The sequence below is a fragment of the Salmo trutta genome, chromosome 20, assembly GCF_901001165.1.
Source record: "Salmo trutta chromosome 20, fSalTru1.1, whole genome shotgun sequence".
Lineage (NCBI taxonomy): Eukaryota > Metazoa > Chordata > Actinopteri > Salmoniformes > Salmonidae > Salmo > Salmo trutta.
In genome coordinates this window covers 15,749,213-15,765,562 of record NC_042976.1, presented here as the reverse complement: position 1 = coordinate 15,765,562, position 16,350 = coordinate 15,749,213, and the positions used below count along the sequence as shown (strand labels likewise).

General features: G+C 39.7%; 1 protein-coding gene across 19 annotated transcripts in view; it reads right to left on the bottom strand.

Moving 5' to 3' along the window:
- Positions 1 to 16,350, bottom strand: part of LOC115155619 (CLIP-associating protein 1-B) — a 138,202-nt gene that overhangs the window by 22,083 nt on the left and 99,769 nt on the right. For 4 of the 19 annotated variants that reach the window (XM_029702402.1, XM_029702412.1, XM_029702409.1 and 1 more), the window contains 11 exons: positions 10,813 to 10,869; positions 9,803 to 9,967; positions 7,980 to 8,084; positions 6,336 to 6,398; positions 5,623 to 5,726; positions 5,160 to 5,183; positions 4,646 to 4,757; positions 4,369 to 4,501; positions 2,916 to 2,979; positions 2,748 to 2,750; positions 2,411 to 2,574 (listed from right to left, as the gene is read on the bottom strand). In XM_029702402.1, coding sequence (XP_029558262.1) covers positions 2,411 to 2,574; positions 2,748 to 2,750; positions 2,916 to 2,979; positions 4,369 to 4,501; positions 4,646 to 4,757; positions 5,160 to 5,183; positions 5,623 to 5,726; positions 6,336 to 6,398; positions 7,980 to 8,084; positions 9,803 to 9,967; positions 10,813 to 10,869 — 994 coding nt within the window. The remainder of the gene's footprint in view (positions 1 to 2,410; positions 2,575 to 2,747; positions 2,751 to 2,915; positions 2,980 to 4,368; positions 4,502 to 4,645; positions 4,758 to 5,159; positions 5,184 to 5,622; positions 5,727 to 6,335; positions 6,399 to 7,979; positions 8,085 to 9,802; positions 9,968 to 10,812; positions 10,870 to 16,350) is intronic. The other 15 variants (XM_029702406.1, XM_029702408.1, XM_029702421.1 and 12 more) reach the window with 8 other exon arrangements.

The following is a 16,350-nucleotide window of genomic DNA, read 5'->3' as shown; positions in this document are numbered from 1 at the left end:
AGTGGCCAAAGCCCGCGAACAGGAATATTCCAAGTTCAGACAGAAGGGGGGAGTCAGATCGCCAGGAACTTTACTTTTGGTTTCAAATTTTAATTGTTGCGCTACTGGTGATGCCTGTTGATGTTAGGTAGGCAGCTACAGTACTGAATGATGTTAACATCTTCAGGTTTTGTTTCATTAAATGTATTTTATTTTATCTGGGTGCTTACGTCACCTACTAACACCCTGGTACTACCCTTAGCTCCCGCTCTCCTCAGTCTGAGAAAACACTGAGAGAGAAAGGTACGGGTTGCAGATTACTCCTTTGTAGAAGTCCGTAACGTGAAATAAATAAAACGTCCCAAGGTTAATGCTGTAGATATTGTTATAAGGGGATGTGAGACTATCGAAACACGTAACTTTCAGAGTTTTATTGTTGTTATTAATATAGTTACAGAGTGCTAAAAGTGTTGCTAGCTAGCATGACTTTCTGTGATGCAGAAGGCTAGTTGAGCTGCCGACTAGTGATGGTGGTGCATTATGGGGGATGTAGTTTTTGCCCTCTAAGGCGATTTTACGTTGTAACTTGTTTGTGTTGCAGTGGTTTTGTACATGAGTTGTTGTATTTTGCTACTATCAACACTGAAAGTATCTAGCAATGTATTGGGGATGTGAGACAGGATATGTGTTTTACCTTTCTTCATGCTCCTGTGTAGAACAACTTGTCAGGCGTTGCATTGGAGACTGATGTGTTCCTGTCCTGTCTTTTCATAATACTATTGCAGGTATGGTTCTATTGTCTAAGAATTAAGATTATACATTCTTTGTATTAAGGACTGGTTATTATTTTATACTATACATTATGGCTTTATGTATGAGTGTGATTGTGAGAGTCTGAGAAAACACTGAGAGAGAAAGAACAACTTGTCAGGCGTTGCATTGGAGACTGATGTGTTCCTGTCCTGTCTTTTCATAATACTATTGCAGCAGATCAACATAAAAGCCTTAAAGACAGCCGTGGTGTCGCTCTTCAATTCTGGGTTCTCCTGTGGTGCATAAGAAACCCGCTACATAGAGAGAAATAGTCCTATAATTCCTATAATAACTAAAACATAAAACTTCTTAACTGGGAATATTGAAGACTCATGTTAAAAGGAACCATCAGTTTTTATATGTTCTCATGTTCTGAGCAAGGAACATAAACGTTAGCTTTTTTACATGGCACATATTGCACTTTTACTTTCTTCTCCAACACTGTGTTTTTGCATTATTTAAACCAAATTGAACATGTTTCATTATTTATTTGAGACTAAATTGATTTTATTTATGTATTATATGAAGTTAAAATAAAAGTGTTCATTCAGTATTGTTGTAATTGTCTTCATTACAAATATACATATATAAATCAGCTGATTAATTGGTATCGGCTATTTTTGGTCCTCCAATAATCGGTATCGGCGTTGAAAAATCATAATCAGTCGACCTCTAGTCTTGAGATGTTGCTTCAATATATCCACATAATTTTCCTCCCTCATGAGACCATCTATTTTGTGAAGTGCACCAGTCTCTCCTGCAGCAAAGCACCCCCACAACATGATGCTGCCACCCCCGCGCTTCACGGTTGGGATGGTGTTCTACGGCATGCAAGCCTGCCCCTTTTTCCTCCAAACATAACGATGGTCATTATGGCCAAACAGTTCTATTTTTGTTTCGTTAGACCAGAGGACATTTCTCCAAAAAGTACGATCTTTGTCCCCATGTGCAGTTGCAAACCGTAGTCTGGCTTTTTTATGGCGGTTTTGGAGCAGTGGCTTCTTCCTTGCTGAACGGGCTTTCAGGTTATGTCAATATAGGACTCGTTTTACCATGAGTTTGAAGGTAGGCCTTGAAATACATCCACAGGTACACCTCAAATTGACTCAAATTATGTCAATTAGCCTATAAGAAGCTTCTAAGGCCATGACATCATTTTCTGGAATTTTCCAAGCTGTTTAAAGGCACAGTCAACTTAATGTATGTAAACTTCTGACCCACTGGAATTGTGATACAGTGAATTATAAGTGAAATAATCTGTCTGTAAACAATTGTTGGAAAAATGACTTGTGTCATCCACAAAGTAGATGTCCTAACTGAATCTGAATTTGGTGTGAGAATGTATAAAATTCAGGCGAAAATGTAAAATGTATTTAAAATGAGATACTTTCCCAAAAACTAGACATCTTAGTCCGCAGAATGATAGTTGATCATGGTTTTGTAACTCATTTTGCTATAGACATTTTAAAACTGGTTTCATGAGAAACCCCCAAGTGCTTGAACAATGTTGAAAAGGAGTGTAAAAAGACAAAATCCAAGCAAGCACAGTGTGGTTTGGGTCGGCATAGTGAGAAAATGGTTAGAGATGTTATCGGAGGGGGGATTTAGAGGTCCATACCTGGTGATGTCCAGAGCCTTCTGGACCTTGGCCTGGACAGACCCCAGCAGGTCAGCTCCCATCTTCTTCAGTAGCTGGGTGAGCAGGACGAACAGCCAGTCCTGCAGGTCTTCTCTGTGCACCAAGATAAAGTCCAACAGAGTCTCCAGAAACATACTAAACACCTGAGGGACACACACACACACACACACACACACACACACACACACACACACACACACACACAAACACAAAGCTACCATCAACACCTGACAACATAGCACCTTTATAAAAGTAACAACACAGGCAACAGGTGTCTGTACAGTAGAATATTGAAAGAATAAAAACACACACTTACTCTCTGTTGTTAAAATCCACACCAAAGCAGACCATGCAACAAAACACTCAATTAGTTTTCAGACAAATCACTGCAAAGCAATGGGTTTTTTAATGTCAAAAGTAAAAGTTATGAGTGAGTGTATCAATGTATTGATATGAAACTTTCAAACAACACAGGTGAACCTACCTTGCTGTGTGGATCTGCAAACATCCTGCTGAAGATCTCACATAGTCTCTTCAGCTCCACTCGGCTGCAACACACAAACAGCATCCACCGGCAGACATTAGTAAACACAGGCAGACATCACTAATAGATGTCAGAGAGGCTTGATTTAAAGCAGCTCCTTCAGGAGACAATGCTGCTGGCCTCACAGGGAGAACAGGCAGACATCACTAATAGATGTCAGAGAGGCTTGATTTAAAGCAGCTCCTTCAGGAGACAATGCTGCTGGCCTCACAGGGAGAACAGGCAGACATCAATAATAGATGTCAGAGAGGCTTGATTTAAAGCAGCTCCTTCAGGAGACAATGCTGCTGGCCTCACAGGGAGAACAGGCAGACATCAATAATAGATGTCAGAGAGGCTTGATTTAAAGCAGCTCCTTCAGGAGACAATGCTGCTGGCCTCACAGGGAGAACAGGCAGACATCACTAATAGATGTCAGAGAGGCTTGATTTAAAGCAGCTCCTTCAGGAGACAATGCTGCTGGCCTCACAGGGAGAACAGGCAGACATCAATAATAGATGTCAGAGAGGCTTGATTTAAAGCAGCTCCTTCAGGAGACAATGCTGCTGGCCTCACAGGGAGAACAGGCAGACATCACTAATAGATGTCAGAGAGGCTTGATTTAAAGCAGCTCCTTCAGGAGACAATGCTGCTGGCCTCACAGGGAGAACAGGCAGACATCAATAATAGATGTCAGAGAGGCTTGATTGAAAGCAGCTCCTTCAGGAGACAATGCTGCTAGCCTCACAGGGAGAGCAGGCATACATCACTAATAGATGTCAGAGAGGCTTGATTGAAAGCAGCTCCTTCAGGAGACAATGCTGCTAGCCTCACAGGGAGAGCAGGCATACATCACTAATAGATGTCAGAGAGGCTTGATTGAAAGCAGCTCCTTCAGGAGACAATGCTGCTAGCCTCACAGGGAGAGCAGGCATACATCACTAATAGATGTCAGAGAGGCTTGATTGAAAGCAGCTCCTTCAGGAGACAATGCTGCTAGCCTCACAGGGAGAACAGGCAGACAAAATGCCTTGTCTCACTCCACTTTACCACCTGACGGGCGGCTTTATAGCTGCAGGGTCCTCGTGACCAGTCATTTCTCCCTCAATTAAGGAAAGCTATGAAAATAAATACCCTGCTGAACTCTCCTTGACAGGATGTCCTCTTTAAAAGTTGAACAATTTCAAAAAGGAAATGATCATTATATATGAAAAAGAATCAAGACTACTTCAAACCCTATCCACGGCTGGCAGAACATTGTAAACAACATCACTTCTACTATCTCCAATGCCATCCAAAAAGACTTAGTGAAGTATACATGACGGAGGTAGGAGCAGATCAGCATAGTTACAGCAGGAGGACACATACAATGACATGACTTCCAAAAGGCCCAACCCCCTGGCCCCGGACCCACCTGAGTATTCTTTGGTTCTTGAGTAGGTTCTGCAGACCCAGCAGCCCCTCCTTCCTCTCTGACCAGTTGGAGCTGGCACAGTGGTTTAGCACCTCCGCCACATCCTCCGTTTGACGCAGGTAGTGAGGGATACCTAGATAATAATAATAATATATACACCATTCAGAAGATTATTTATCCAAGTGTATACATTTTAGTCTGTGTGAATCTAGCAGGACTCGAACCCACTACCCTTATGTTGCTAGTTCCATGTTCTTACTAACTCAGTAACACATACCTCCGTTCCTGGACCCGTACGAGCGCTCCGAGCATGCGCTGGACGCATCGCTGTTAGCATCGTCGTCAGAATAGATACCCGGAGACTCATACCGCCGCCTCATAGGCTTCCTCTGTTCGGAGAGAATGGGAAGGGACGTGTAATGGTGAGGTCATTGTTCATAGGACCAGGAGAGAAGTGGGACAGGCAGGCTAGAACTGTGGTCACTTGGTCACTCAAACTCAACCAGGAAGTAGGATTTAATGGGCTACGCTACGATGCCATTCACAATGAATGAGGTAGCCATGCAATCTGTTCCAACTCTTGATTTTTCATAATTGATATGAACATGCAGAGAGATGATTAAATTATGTTATAAGAATGCTTATTGTTAATAATATTTTATTGAATAATAAACTAAAATCTGCCAGCAATTGCTTTTGGCCAAATAGCAACATTTAGTGATGATACTTTGAATTTTTGTTGATTAGTGAATAGAATGAATAAACAAACGGTACACAAATTGGACAACTACCTTATTTCTGGAGTCTCCTAATAGCTGAAGTTACAGGCAACCAAGCAGGAAAGAGAAAGAGGGATATTTTAGAGGGAAAATATCATGACTGCAGTCCTGCTTGGCAATAAGATAAGACATGTTTTTATCTACATGGTAACAATGTTGACTTTCTTGCAGCCAAAGTCTTTCTTATTGAAATATATACTGACATTCTGATTGCCATACACAAACACAGGCTTCATTTCATCTCATTACATTTTACTACTCAATGCAGTCTTTTCTGACAAAGGAAAAACAACCTGGGATTCATTTGTTTTTAGGAGGGCCCACAGTAAATATCTAAACACTGACTTAAAATGCATATGGTTTCCACATCAAGTCCTCAGCTAGTAACTAGCATGCCTTAATGAGGGACTGACTAAGACAAACTATAGTGATATCTTCAGAACTGGCAGCTGGTAAAAGTTGATTGGTGACTTACCAGTGCATCAGCCACAGCAGCCTCCACCTCAGTGCCAGTGTTGAGGACTCTCATGGCATTTACTGAGGCAGAGATACGGTCCTGGTGAATCAAACCAAACTGATCTGGGGGGGGAGGAAAGGGGGTGAGTGGAGTAACACAAGAGAAAGTCAATGGGATCTTGCTCTAGGGAGACAAAAGGCAATATGATGGGGTTTACAGACCATACACCAAAAAGCTTGAAACTAAAACACCAGAAAGCTTGAAACTAAAACACCAGAAAGCTTGAGTAATATGTATAAAATGAATGGTGAAATAAAGATGACACCAACAGAAATCACCAGAGAATAATTAGTGCTAACTTGAAATGAAGAGAAAAGAAACTGACACTAGCAAACGGGGAAATAAATAACTCTTATATGAGATACTCAATACACTGAAGTACAAATACATCATACAATGTCCAAAAAGTCACTAACAAGGAGAAAATCATACAGATGGGGACAGGCCTTTTGATTACACAGTAACACAAGCTTTTTAAAAGAAAATCACAAAACATCATATTGAAGCACATAATATGACAAAGCAGCACGCTTACAGATTTCCTCCTCAAAAGTTTGAACAAAATATTGCCTCCTGTGGCAGTGTGGGCACAGCCCTCACAGCAACATGTATGGACTCATGCTGGCATAATCGCTAAATGTGGATAGGAGGGGGTGGGGCATGCAGGTCACCTGACTGGCCGTGGGGGTCAGCCGTGGATAGGGCGCTGGTAGAGCGGGAAGTACGTCGGGAGGCTGTAAGGGACAGGAGGGGTGGATGACACCCGGGGCGTTAGTGACACGAACGCTACAGGTACCGTCCTCTGTAGTTGACTCAGGCTCAGTGCCTGGCTGCATTAATCCACTATGATTATGAGCAACCAACCACATCTACAACAGTCTGTTTAGGAGGGGCGGGTATCCCTCATGTATCCCACTTTGTCCCTCTTTTGTCCTTTTTTTGTTGCCCCCCATGACAAAGCAGTGACAAAGTTGTGTCATTTTCTGTGATATGGCAGCAGCACAGGAGAGAGCTGAGAAGCAGGTCAGCTATGGACATTGAATACGATGACACATACAGTACACTGTTTACTGTAGTCACTACCTTGTTTTTCTGCCTCTTGATTTACATTTATTATGAGATGTGCCAAATCATTTTTCATTGGACCAAAAACAGAATCCTAGAACATCCAGAGATTTTCGTGATCTTTCCATTTTGCTGGTCATTATATTACACATACAAAGGCACACAAATACTTAAATAGCATAAGACTTGGAGAATTCCCAACAAGACAGACAGAAGACAGTGCAGTGATTATATTCCAGAAACTTCGAGAGGGTTAGTGCATGCAGAGTAGATCAGAGCAGGCAAAAGAAGAGGTCTATACCCCTTAGTTCTAGAGGGGGATCTTCTATCTAGACATCCTGGGGTGTACAGGGAGGCTGGGACAGAGAGTAGGGGTCTAGAGGAGGGGACTGAGTGGCTGAGGAGCGGGTACTAGTGGCCCTTGCTGCTTACAGGAGGCCTCCTGGTGTCCGGTTGGTCGTGGTACTCACCAAGAGGCCTCCTGGTGTCCGGTTGGTCGTGGTACTCACCAAGAGGCCTCCTGGTGTCCGGTTGGTCGTGGTACTCACCAAGAGGCCTCCAGGTGTCCGGTTGGTCGTGGTACTCACCAAGACGCTTCCAGGTGTCCGGTTGGTCGTGGTACTCACCAAGAGGCCTCCTGGTGTCCGGTTGGTCGTGGTACTCACCAAGACGCTTCCAGGTGTCCGGTTGGTCGTGGTACTCACCAAGACGCTTCCAGGTGTCCGGTTGGTCGTGGTACTCACCAAGAGGCCTCCTGGTGTCCGGTTGGTCGTGGTACTCACCAAGAGGCCTCCTGGTGTCCGGTTGGTCGTGGTACTCACCAAGACGCTTCCAGGTGTCCGGTTGGTCGTGGTACTCACCAAGACGCTTCCAGGTGTCCGGTTGGTCGTGGTACTCACCAAGAGGCCTCCTGGTGTCCGGTTGGTCGTGGTACTCACCAAGAGGCTTCCAGGTGTCCGGTTGGTCGTGGTACTCACCAAGACGCTTCCAGGTGTCCGGTTGGTCGTGGTACTCACCAAGACGCTTCCAGGTGTCCGGTTGGTCGTGGTACTCACCAAGAGGCCTCCTGGTGTCCGGTTGGTCGTGGTACTCACCAAGAGGCCTCCTGGTGTCCGGTTGGTCGTGGTACTCACCAAGAGGCCTCCTGGTGTCCGGTTGGTCGTGGTACTCACCAAGAGGCCTCCTGGTGTCCGGTTGGTCGTGGTACTCACCAAGAGGCCTCCTGGTGTCCGGTTGGTCGTGGTACTCACCAAGAGGCTTGAAGCCCCGAGCAGGGCTGGTGTCTCGGCTGCTTTCCCTAGAGGTGTCCCTGCTGCAGCCCTGACTCATGCTGGGCCGGGGGATACGGCTCCTCGCTAGCATGTGGTAGGAGGAGAGAGGAGTACCAGGAACAAGAGCTTTACCACACAGCCTGGCTGTCAGTAGGGCAGTAGAACACAGGTTTGGGGTTAGTGAGGTGAGACCTGGGGATGGGGACCGGGGTAAGAGAGGGGGTGAGGGGGAGGAGGACTCTGGGGCATGGTGGTGGGTTGGAGTCTGCTGGACATCAGGTTCAATTTTAGAAACTTAAGTTAGCGCAAGTCCGTTTTTAAATGTTTTTGTTATTTCATGACAAGGATTAGGTTGTCAATGAAAAGACGATTGGTATGACTGTAGCTTACAACAGATATACAGAGTTAATACACAAAATAAAAACAAAGAAAAAAAGTAAGAATTAAAAGAGGGTATAAAAATAAATATATGGTAAAAACACCAAAGAAAATTAAAGACAAACCATTATATTCAGTTATAACAAAAAATATGAACTGAAAATGACTCAGAAGAACACAAAAGTACAAACTTAAAAACATTGCAACGTGTAATTGTCAATTTACTGATGTAAAAAAGGCGCCCTTCCCTTCATTCAGGAATGACGATGACAACAGACTGACAGACTGACAGACAGAACACTGATAAGAAGCTAAGATGGGGGAGCTGTTTGGTCGATGAAATACACAGACCAATCAATCAAAGCAATAGGACAGGGCCAGTGACTCAGTCTGACTGGAAGGAAGGACATAAGCAGGGCTGCTGATGACAGAGTTTGACCTACAGAGGCTCATCCACGTTTCCTGAAAGAGGAGGGGCCACCCCAATGATGTGACATGCTTGGATGAGAGACCCCTCCCAAAACAGTGAGTTCTTCTTAGCTGCTAACCCTGAGAGACAGTTACAGTCCGTAGAAGATGAAAGACAGGCTCTTACCGTTCACCCCCCTTTCACACATTCAGTATTTTACCATTCAGTATTTTATTATTCAGTATTTTATTATTCAGTATTTTACCATTCGGTATTTTGTTATTCAGTATTTTTTGTTATTCAGTATTTTACCATACAGCATTTTGATATTCAGTATTTTACTATTCCGTATATTGTTATTCAGTATTTTGCCATTCAGTATTTACATTTTAGTCATTTAGCAGACGCTCTTATCCAGAGTGCCTTGCTTAAGGGCACAGACAGATTTTTCACCTAGTCAGCTCGGAGATTCGAACCAGCGACCTTTCGGTTACTGGCCCAATGCTCTTAACCGTAAGGCTACCTGCCGCCCCCTTTTGAGTTCAAAGGGTCCATTGGTGCTTCATAAGCGTACTATGTGGGTTCCTTGCTTTCAAAGCTTATCTTTTGTGTTTATTCCGTTTCCTTGTTTCGTGTTGATGACCGGGAAAACCAAGATAGTGTATCTGAGTTTCAAAGGACACACTTGGTGTACAGTATATAAGGTTATGACTAGATTGATAGGAGTGCACAATGCCGACTTTGGGCATATCACCGGCATGTTTTGACACATACATGGCCCTCGACAGCATGTGTGTGGTATCCTATTTATCAGCATACATGTGCTGTCTGTTATGTATGTGTATCCAGTGTGTATATGATACTGTATAATACACTGTTCATTAAGGCAGTTAGTTACTTTGTGCGTTGCTAGCAAATTACAAATCTCTTTTTCCTAGTATAGAGTGAATACATTATTTATTTTATGTTTACATGCACAATGCTGAAATGGTGACAACATGTAAAGGTCCATTACCTAGTCCCAGTCGGCTGGGAGAGGAATCTCTACTGCAGCCCTGGCTGCGGGGGACTTTGCTCCTCTTGTCTGCAGGGGTGCTGGAGGTTGCGGGGGGCCTGCTGATCCTCCCGTACCCAGACGAGTGGCCCAGAAGCTTTCCAGGGGAACTGGAGCGACTGCCAGCTGCAGGAAGGACAACACACAGGAGTCACAGGCAGAGAGTGAAATGATACACCCTTTCAGACACGATGGGTCACAGTGAGCAGAGCGACGCACCTCTTCATGGCATGCTGGGAAGGTTCTGTCACGGCTCAAAGCTGAATTCCCTCATTTTCTATCTCCTTCTTTCTGGGGGAATATTTCATTACTTAAATGTTTCTAATGGCATATGTCACTTTTATTGTAGTAATAAAATAATCATATACAACTCTTAGCAGACACTTATCTAAAGCCACTTACAGTACAGTGAGTGCATAATGTGCATGTGATTCCAGTGGGAATTGAACCCACAACTTTGGCTTTATTAGCGCCACACCAACTGAGCACATATCTCTGTGTGTTTACAGTGCCTTGGTGATTTGGAGGGGAATAATCCACAGTATGTCAAACCAACACTTGAGGTAATGGGACCAATAACATTCTCGTTCTATCCTAACATAGATATTGGGTTTCAGCTTTGATGAGATAGATAGGGAGGGACATACAAACAGTTCAGAAACAGTTGCAGGACAAACAGGATGGGTTGAATCCAGGGTCTAACTGGGCTGTGGGAAAACCAACCAGTGATTACAACAACAACAACAACAACAACAATGAAAACAGTTCAGAGAACATAGACAACAATCAACAATTGACAATAAAATCTACCAATCAAAACACTTGTGAGACTGTAAAATAATAAACATGCACTTGAGTTGAATGGAGCATGCTGGTATGACATGATGAGTCTAAAACTAAAATAATGAATTGATTGACATGCAGAGATCTGCACAGGAGGAAGGGACGGGACTAAGAACTGGATGCTTTACTCTGATTGGATGAAGTCCGGGCCTTACCACCGCCAGTGGGGTTAGCAGATCTGGATCCTGTGGTTGTTATGGTAGCAAGCGGCAGAACAGGACGTGAAAATAAAACGGTCAAATGTGACAGGGAGTAGTGTTAGCCCAGCATGCACTGGACCAGATGTTAACAGTGCATGTCATGTTACATCGAGGCTTCAGAGAGAGAGAGGGACAGAGGGAGAGAGAAAACCACAAACACATCTTGTGAAAGGGTGCACTAATAACAGGTGCTCCAAGTTCCTTCAGGATGATAAAATGTATGAGGTAAAACATCACACAGACTGACGAGAGAAACTGAAGAGAACCTAGTATATAAACTGAAGAGAACCTAGTATATAAACTGAAGAGAACCTAGTATATAAACTGAAGAGAACCTAGTAAATAAACTGAAGAGAACCTAGTATATAAACTGAAGAGAACCTAGTATATAAACTGAAGAGAACCTAGTATATAAACTGAAGAGAACCTAGTAAATAAACTGAAGAGAACCTAGTATATAAACTGAAGAGAACCTAGTAAATAAACTGAAGAGAACCTAGTAAATAAACTGAAGAGAACCTAGTATATAAACTGAAGAGAACCTAGTATATAAACTGAAGAGAACCTAGTAATAAACTGAAGAGAACCTAGTATATAAACTGAAGAGAACCTAGTAATATAAACTGAAGAGAACCTAGTAAATAACTGAAGAGAACCTAGTATATAAACTGAAGAGACCTAGTATATAAACTGAAGAGAACCTAGTAAAATAAACTGAAGAGAACCTAGTATATAAACTGAAGAGAACCTAGTAAATAACTGAAGAGAACCTAGTATATAAACTGAAGAGAACCTAGTAATAAACTGAAGAGAACCTAGTAAATAAACTGAAGAGAACCTAGTATATAAACTGAAGAGAACCTAGTATATAAACTGAAGAGAACCTAGTATATAAACTGAAAGAGAACCTAGTATATAAACGGAAGAGAACCTAGTAAATAAACTGAAGAGAACCTAGTATATAAACTGAAGAGAACCTAGTATATAAACTGAAGAGAACCTAGTATATAAACTGAAGAGAACCTAGTATATAAACTGAAGAGAACCTAGTAAATAAACTGAAGAGAACCTAGTATATAAACTGAAGAGAACCTAGTATATAAACTGAAGAGAACCTAGTAATAAACTGAAGAGAACCTAGTATATAAACTGAAGAGAACCTAGGTATAAACTGAAGAAACCTAGTATATAAACTGAAGAGAACCTAGTAAATAACTGAAGAGAACCTAGTATATAAACTGAAGAGAACCTAGTAAATAAACTGAAGAGAACCTAGTATATAAACTGAAGAGAACCTAGTATATAAACTGAAGAGAACCTAGTAAATAAACTGAAGAGAACCTAGTATATAAACTGAAGAGAACCTAGTATATAAACTGAAGAGAACCTAGTAAATAAACTGAAGAGAACCTAGTATATAAACTGAAGAGAACCTAGTATATAAACTGAAGAGAACCTAGTATATAAACTGAAGAGAACCTAGTATATAAACTGAAGAGAACCTAGTATATAAACTGAAGAGAACCTAGTATATAAACTGAAGAGAACCTAGTAATATAAACTGAAGAGAACCTAGTATAATAAACTGAAGAGAACCTAGTATATAAACTGAAGAGAACCTAGTATATAAACTGAAGAGAACCTAGTAATATAAACTGAAGAGAACCTAGTATATAAACTGAAGAGAGACCTAGTTATAAACTGAAGAGAACCTAGTATAAACTGAAGAGAACCTAGTATATAAACTGAAGAGAACCTAGTATATAAACTGAAGAGAACCTAGTATATAAACTGAAGAGAACCTAGTAGATAAACTGAAGAGAACCTAGTATATAAACTGAAGAGAACCTAGTATATAAACTGAAGAGAACCTAGTATATAAACTGAAGAGAACCTAGTATAACTGAAGAGAACCATAGTAATATAACTGAAACAGAACCTAGTAGATAAACTGAAAAGAACCTAGTATATAAACTGAAGAGAACCTAGTATATAAAACTGAAGAGAACCTAGTAAATAAACTGAAGAGAACCTAGTAAATAAACTGAAGAGAACCTAGTATATAAACTGAAGAGAACCTAGTATATAAACTGAAGAGAACCTAGTAATAAACTGAAGAGAACCTAGTATATAAACTGAGAGAGACCTGGTAGATAACTGAAGCAGAACCTAGTAGATAAACTGAAGAGACCTAGTAGATAAACTGATAGAAACCTAGTAAATAAACTGAAGAGACCTAGTATATAAACTGAAGAGAACCAGTATATATATAACTGAAGAGAACCTAGTATATAAACTGAAGAGAACCTAGTATATAAACTGAAGAGAACCTAGTATATAAACTGAAGAGAACCTAGTATATAAACTGAAGAGAACCTAGTATATAAACTGAAGAGAACCTAGTAAATAAACTGAAGAGAACCTAGTATATAAACTGAAGAGAACCTAGTAATAAACTGAAGAGAACCTAGTAAATAAACTGAAGAGAACCTAGTATATAAACTGAAGAGAACCTAGTATATAAACTGAAGAGAACCTAGTATAATAAACTGAAGAGAACCTAGTATATAAACTGAAGAGAACCTAGTAAAATAACTGAAGAGAACCTAGTATATAAACTGAAGAGAACCTAGTATATAAACTGAAGAGAACCTAGTATATAAACTGAAGAGAACCTAGTATATAAACTGAAGAGAACCTAGTATATAACTGAAGAGAACCTAGTTAATAAACTGAAGAGAACCTAGTATATAAACTGAAGAGAACCTAGTAATATAAACTGAAGAGAACCTAGTAAATAAACTGAAGAGAACCTAGTATATAAACTGAAGAGAACCTAGTATATAAACTGAAGAGAACCTAGTATAATAAACTGAAGAGAACCTAGTATAAAACTGAAGAGAACCTAGTATATAAACTGAAGAGAACCTAGTAAATAAACTGAAGAGAACCTAGTATATAAACTGAAGAGAACCTAGTAAATAAACTGAAGAGAACCTAGTATAATAAACTGAAGAGAACCTAGTATATAAACTGAAGAGAACCTAGTATATAAACTGAAGAGAACCTAGTATATAAACTGAAGAGAACCTAGTAATAAACTGAAGAGAACCTAGTATCTAACTGAAGAGAACCTAGTATATAAACTGAAGAGAACCTAGTATATAAACTGAAGAGAACCTAGTAAATAAACTGAAGAGAACCTAGTATATAAACTGAAGAGAACCTAGTATATAAACTGAAGAGAACCTAGTATATAAACTGAAGAGAACCTAGTATATAACTGAAGAGAACCTAGTATATAAACTGAAGAGAACCTAGTATATAAACTGAAGAGAACCTAGTATATAAACTGAAGAGAACCTAGTATATAAACTGAAGAGAACCTAGTATATAAACTGAAGAGAACCTAGTATATAAACTGAAGAGAACCTAGTATATAAACTGAAGAGAACCTAGTATATAAACTGAAGAGAACCTAGTAAATAAACTGAAGAGAACCTAGTAATAAACTGAAGAGAACCTAGTATATAAACTGAAGAGAACCTAGTATATAAACTGAAGAGAACCTAGTATATGAACTGAACAGAACCTAGTAAATAAACTGAAGAGAACCTAGTATATAAACTGAAGAGAACCTAGTTAATAAACTGAAGAGAACCTAGTATATAAACTGAAGAGAACCTAGTATATAAACTGAAGAGAACCTAGTATATAAACTGAAGAGAACCTAGTATATAAACTGAAGAGAACCTAGTATATAAACTGAAGAGAACCTAGTATATAAACTGAAGAGAACCTAGTATATAAACTGAAGAGAACCTAGTATATAACTGAGACCTAGTAAAACTGAAGAACCTAGTATATAAACTGAAGAGAACCTAGTATATAAACTGAAGAGAACCTAGTATAATAAACTGAAGAGAACCTAGTATATAAAACTGAAGAGAAACCTAGTAAATAAACTGAAGAGAACCTAGTATATAAACTGAAGAGAACCTAGTATATAAACTGAAGAGAACCTAGTTAATAAACTGAAGAGAACCTAGTATATAAACTGAAGAGAACCTAGTATATAAACTGAAGAGAACCTAGTAAATAAACTGAAGAGAACCTAGTAATAAACTGAAGAGAACCTGAAGAGAACCTAGTATATAAACTGAAGAGAACCTAGTATATAAACTGAAGAGAACCTAGTATATAAACTGAAGAGAACCTAGTATATAAACTGAAGAGAACCTAGTATATAAACTGAAGAGAACCTAGTATAATAAACTGAAGAGAACCTAGTATATAAACTGAAGAGAACCTAGTATATAAACTGAAGAGAACCTAGTAAATAAACTGAAGAGAACCTAGTATATAAACTGAAGAGAACCTAGTAAATAAACTGAAGAGAACCTAGTATATAAACTGAAGAGAACCTAGTATATAAACTGAAGAGAACCTAGTAAATAAACTGAAGAGAACCTAGTATATAAACTGAAGAGAACCTAGTATATAAACTGAAGAGAACCTAGTATATAAACTGAAGAGAACCTAGTATATAAACTGAAGAGAACCTAGTAAGATAAACTGAAGAGAACCTAGTATATAAACTGAAGAGAACCTAGTATATAAACTGAAGAGAACCTAGTATATAAACTGAAGAGAACCTAGTATATAAACTGAAGAGAACCTAGTATATAAACTGAAGATAACCTAGTATATAAACTGAAGAGAACCTAGTATATAAACTGAAGAGAACCTAGTATATAAACTGAAGAGAACCTAGTATATAAACTGAAGAGAACCTAGTAAATAAACTGAAGAGAACCTAGTAAATAAACTGAAGAGAACCTAGTATATAAACTGAAGAGAACCTAGTATATAAACTGAAGAGAACCTAGTATATAAACTGAAGAGAACCTAGTATATAAACTGAAGAGAACCTAGTATATAAACTGAAGAGAACCTAGTTAATAAACTGAAGAGAACCTAGTATATAAACTGAAGAGAACCTAGTATATAAACTGAAGAGAACCTAGTAAATAAACTGAAGAGAACCTAGTATATAAACTGAAGAGAACCTAGTTAATAAACTGAAGAGAACCTAGTATATAAACTGAAGAGAACCTAGTATATAAACTGAAGAGAACCTAGTATATGAACTGAACAGAACCTAGTATATAAACTGAAGAGAACCTAGTATATAAACTGAAGAGAACCTAGTATATAAACTGAAGAGAACCTAGTATATAAACTGAAGAGAACCTAGTATATAAACTGAAGAGAACCTAGTAAATAAACTGAAGAGAACCTAGTAAATAAACTGAAGAGAACCTAGTATATAAACTGAAGAGAACCTAGTATATAAACTGAAGAGAACCTAGTAAATAAACTGAAGAGAACCTAGTATATAAACTGAAGAGAACCTAGTATATAAACTGAACAGAACCTAGTAGATAAACTGAAGAGAACCTAGTA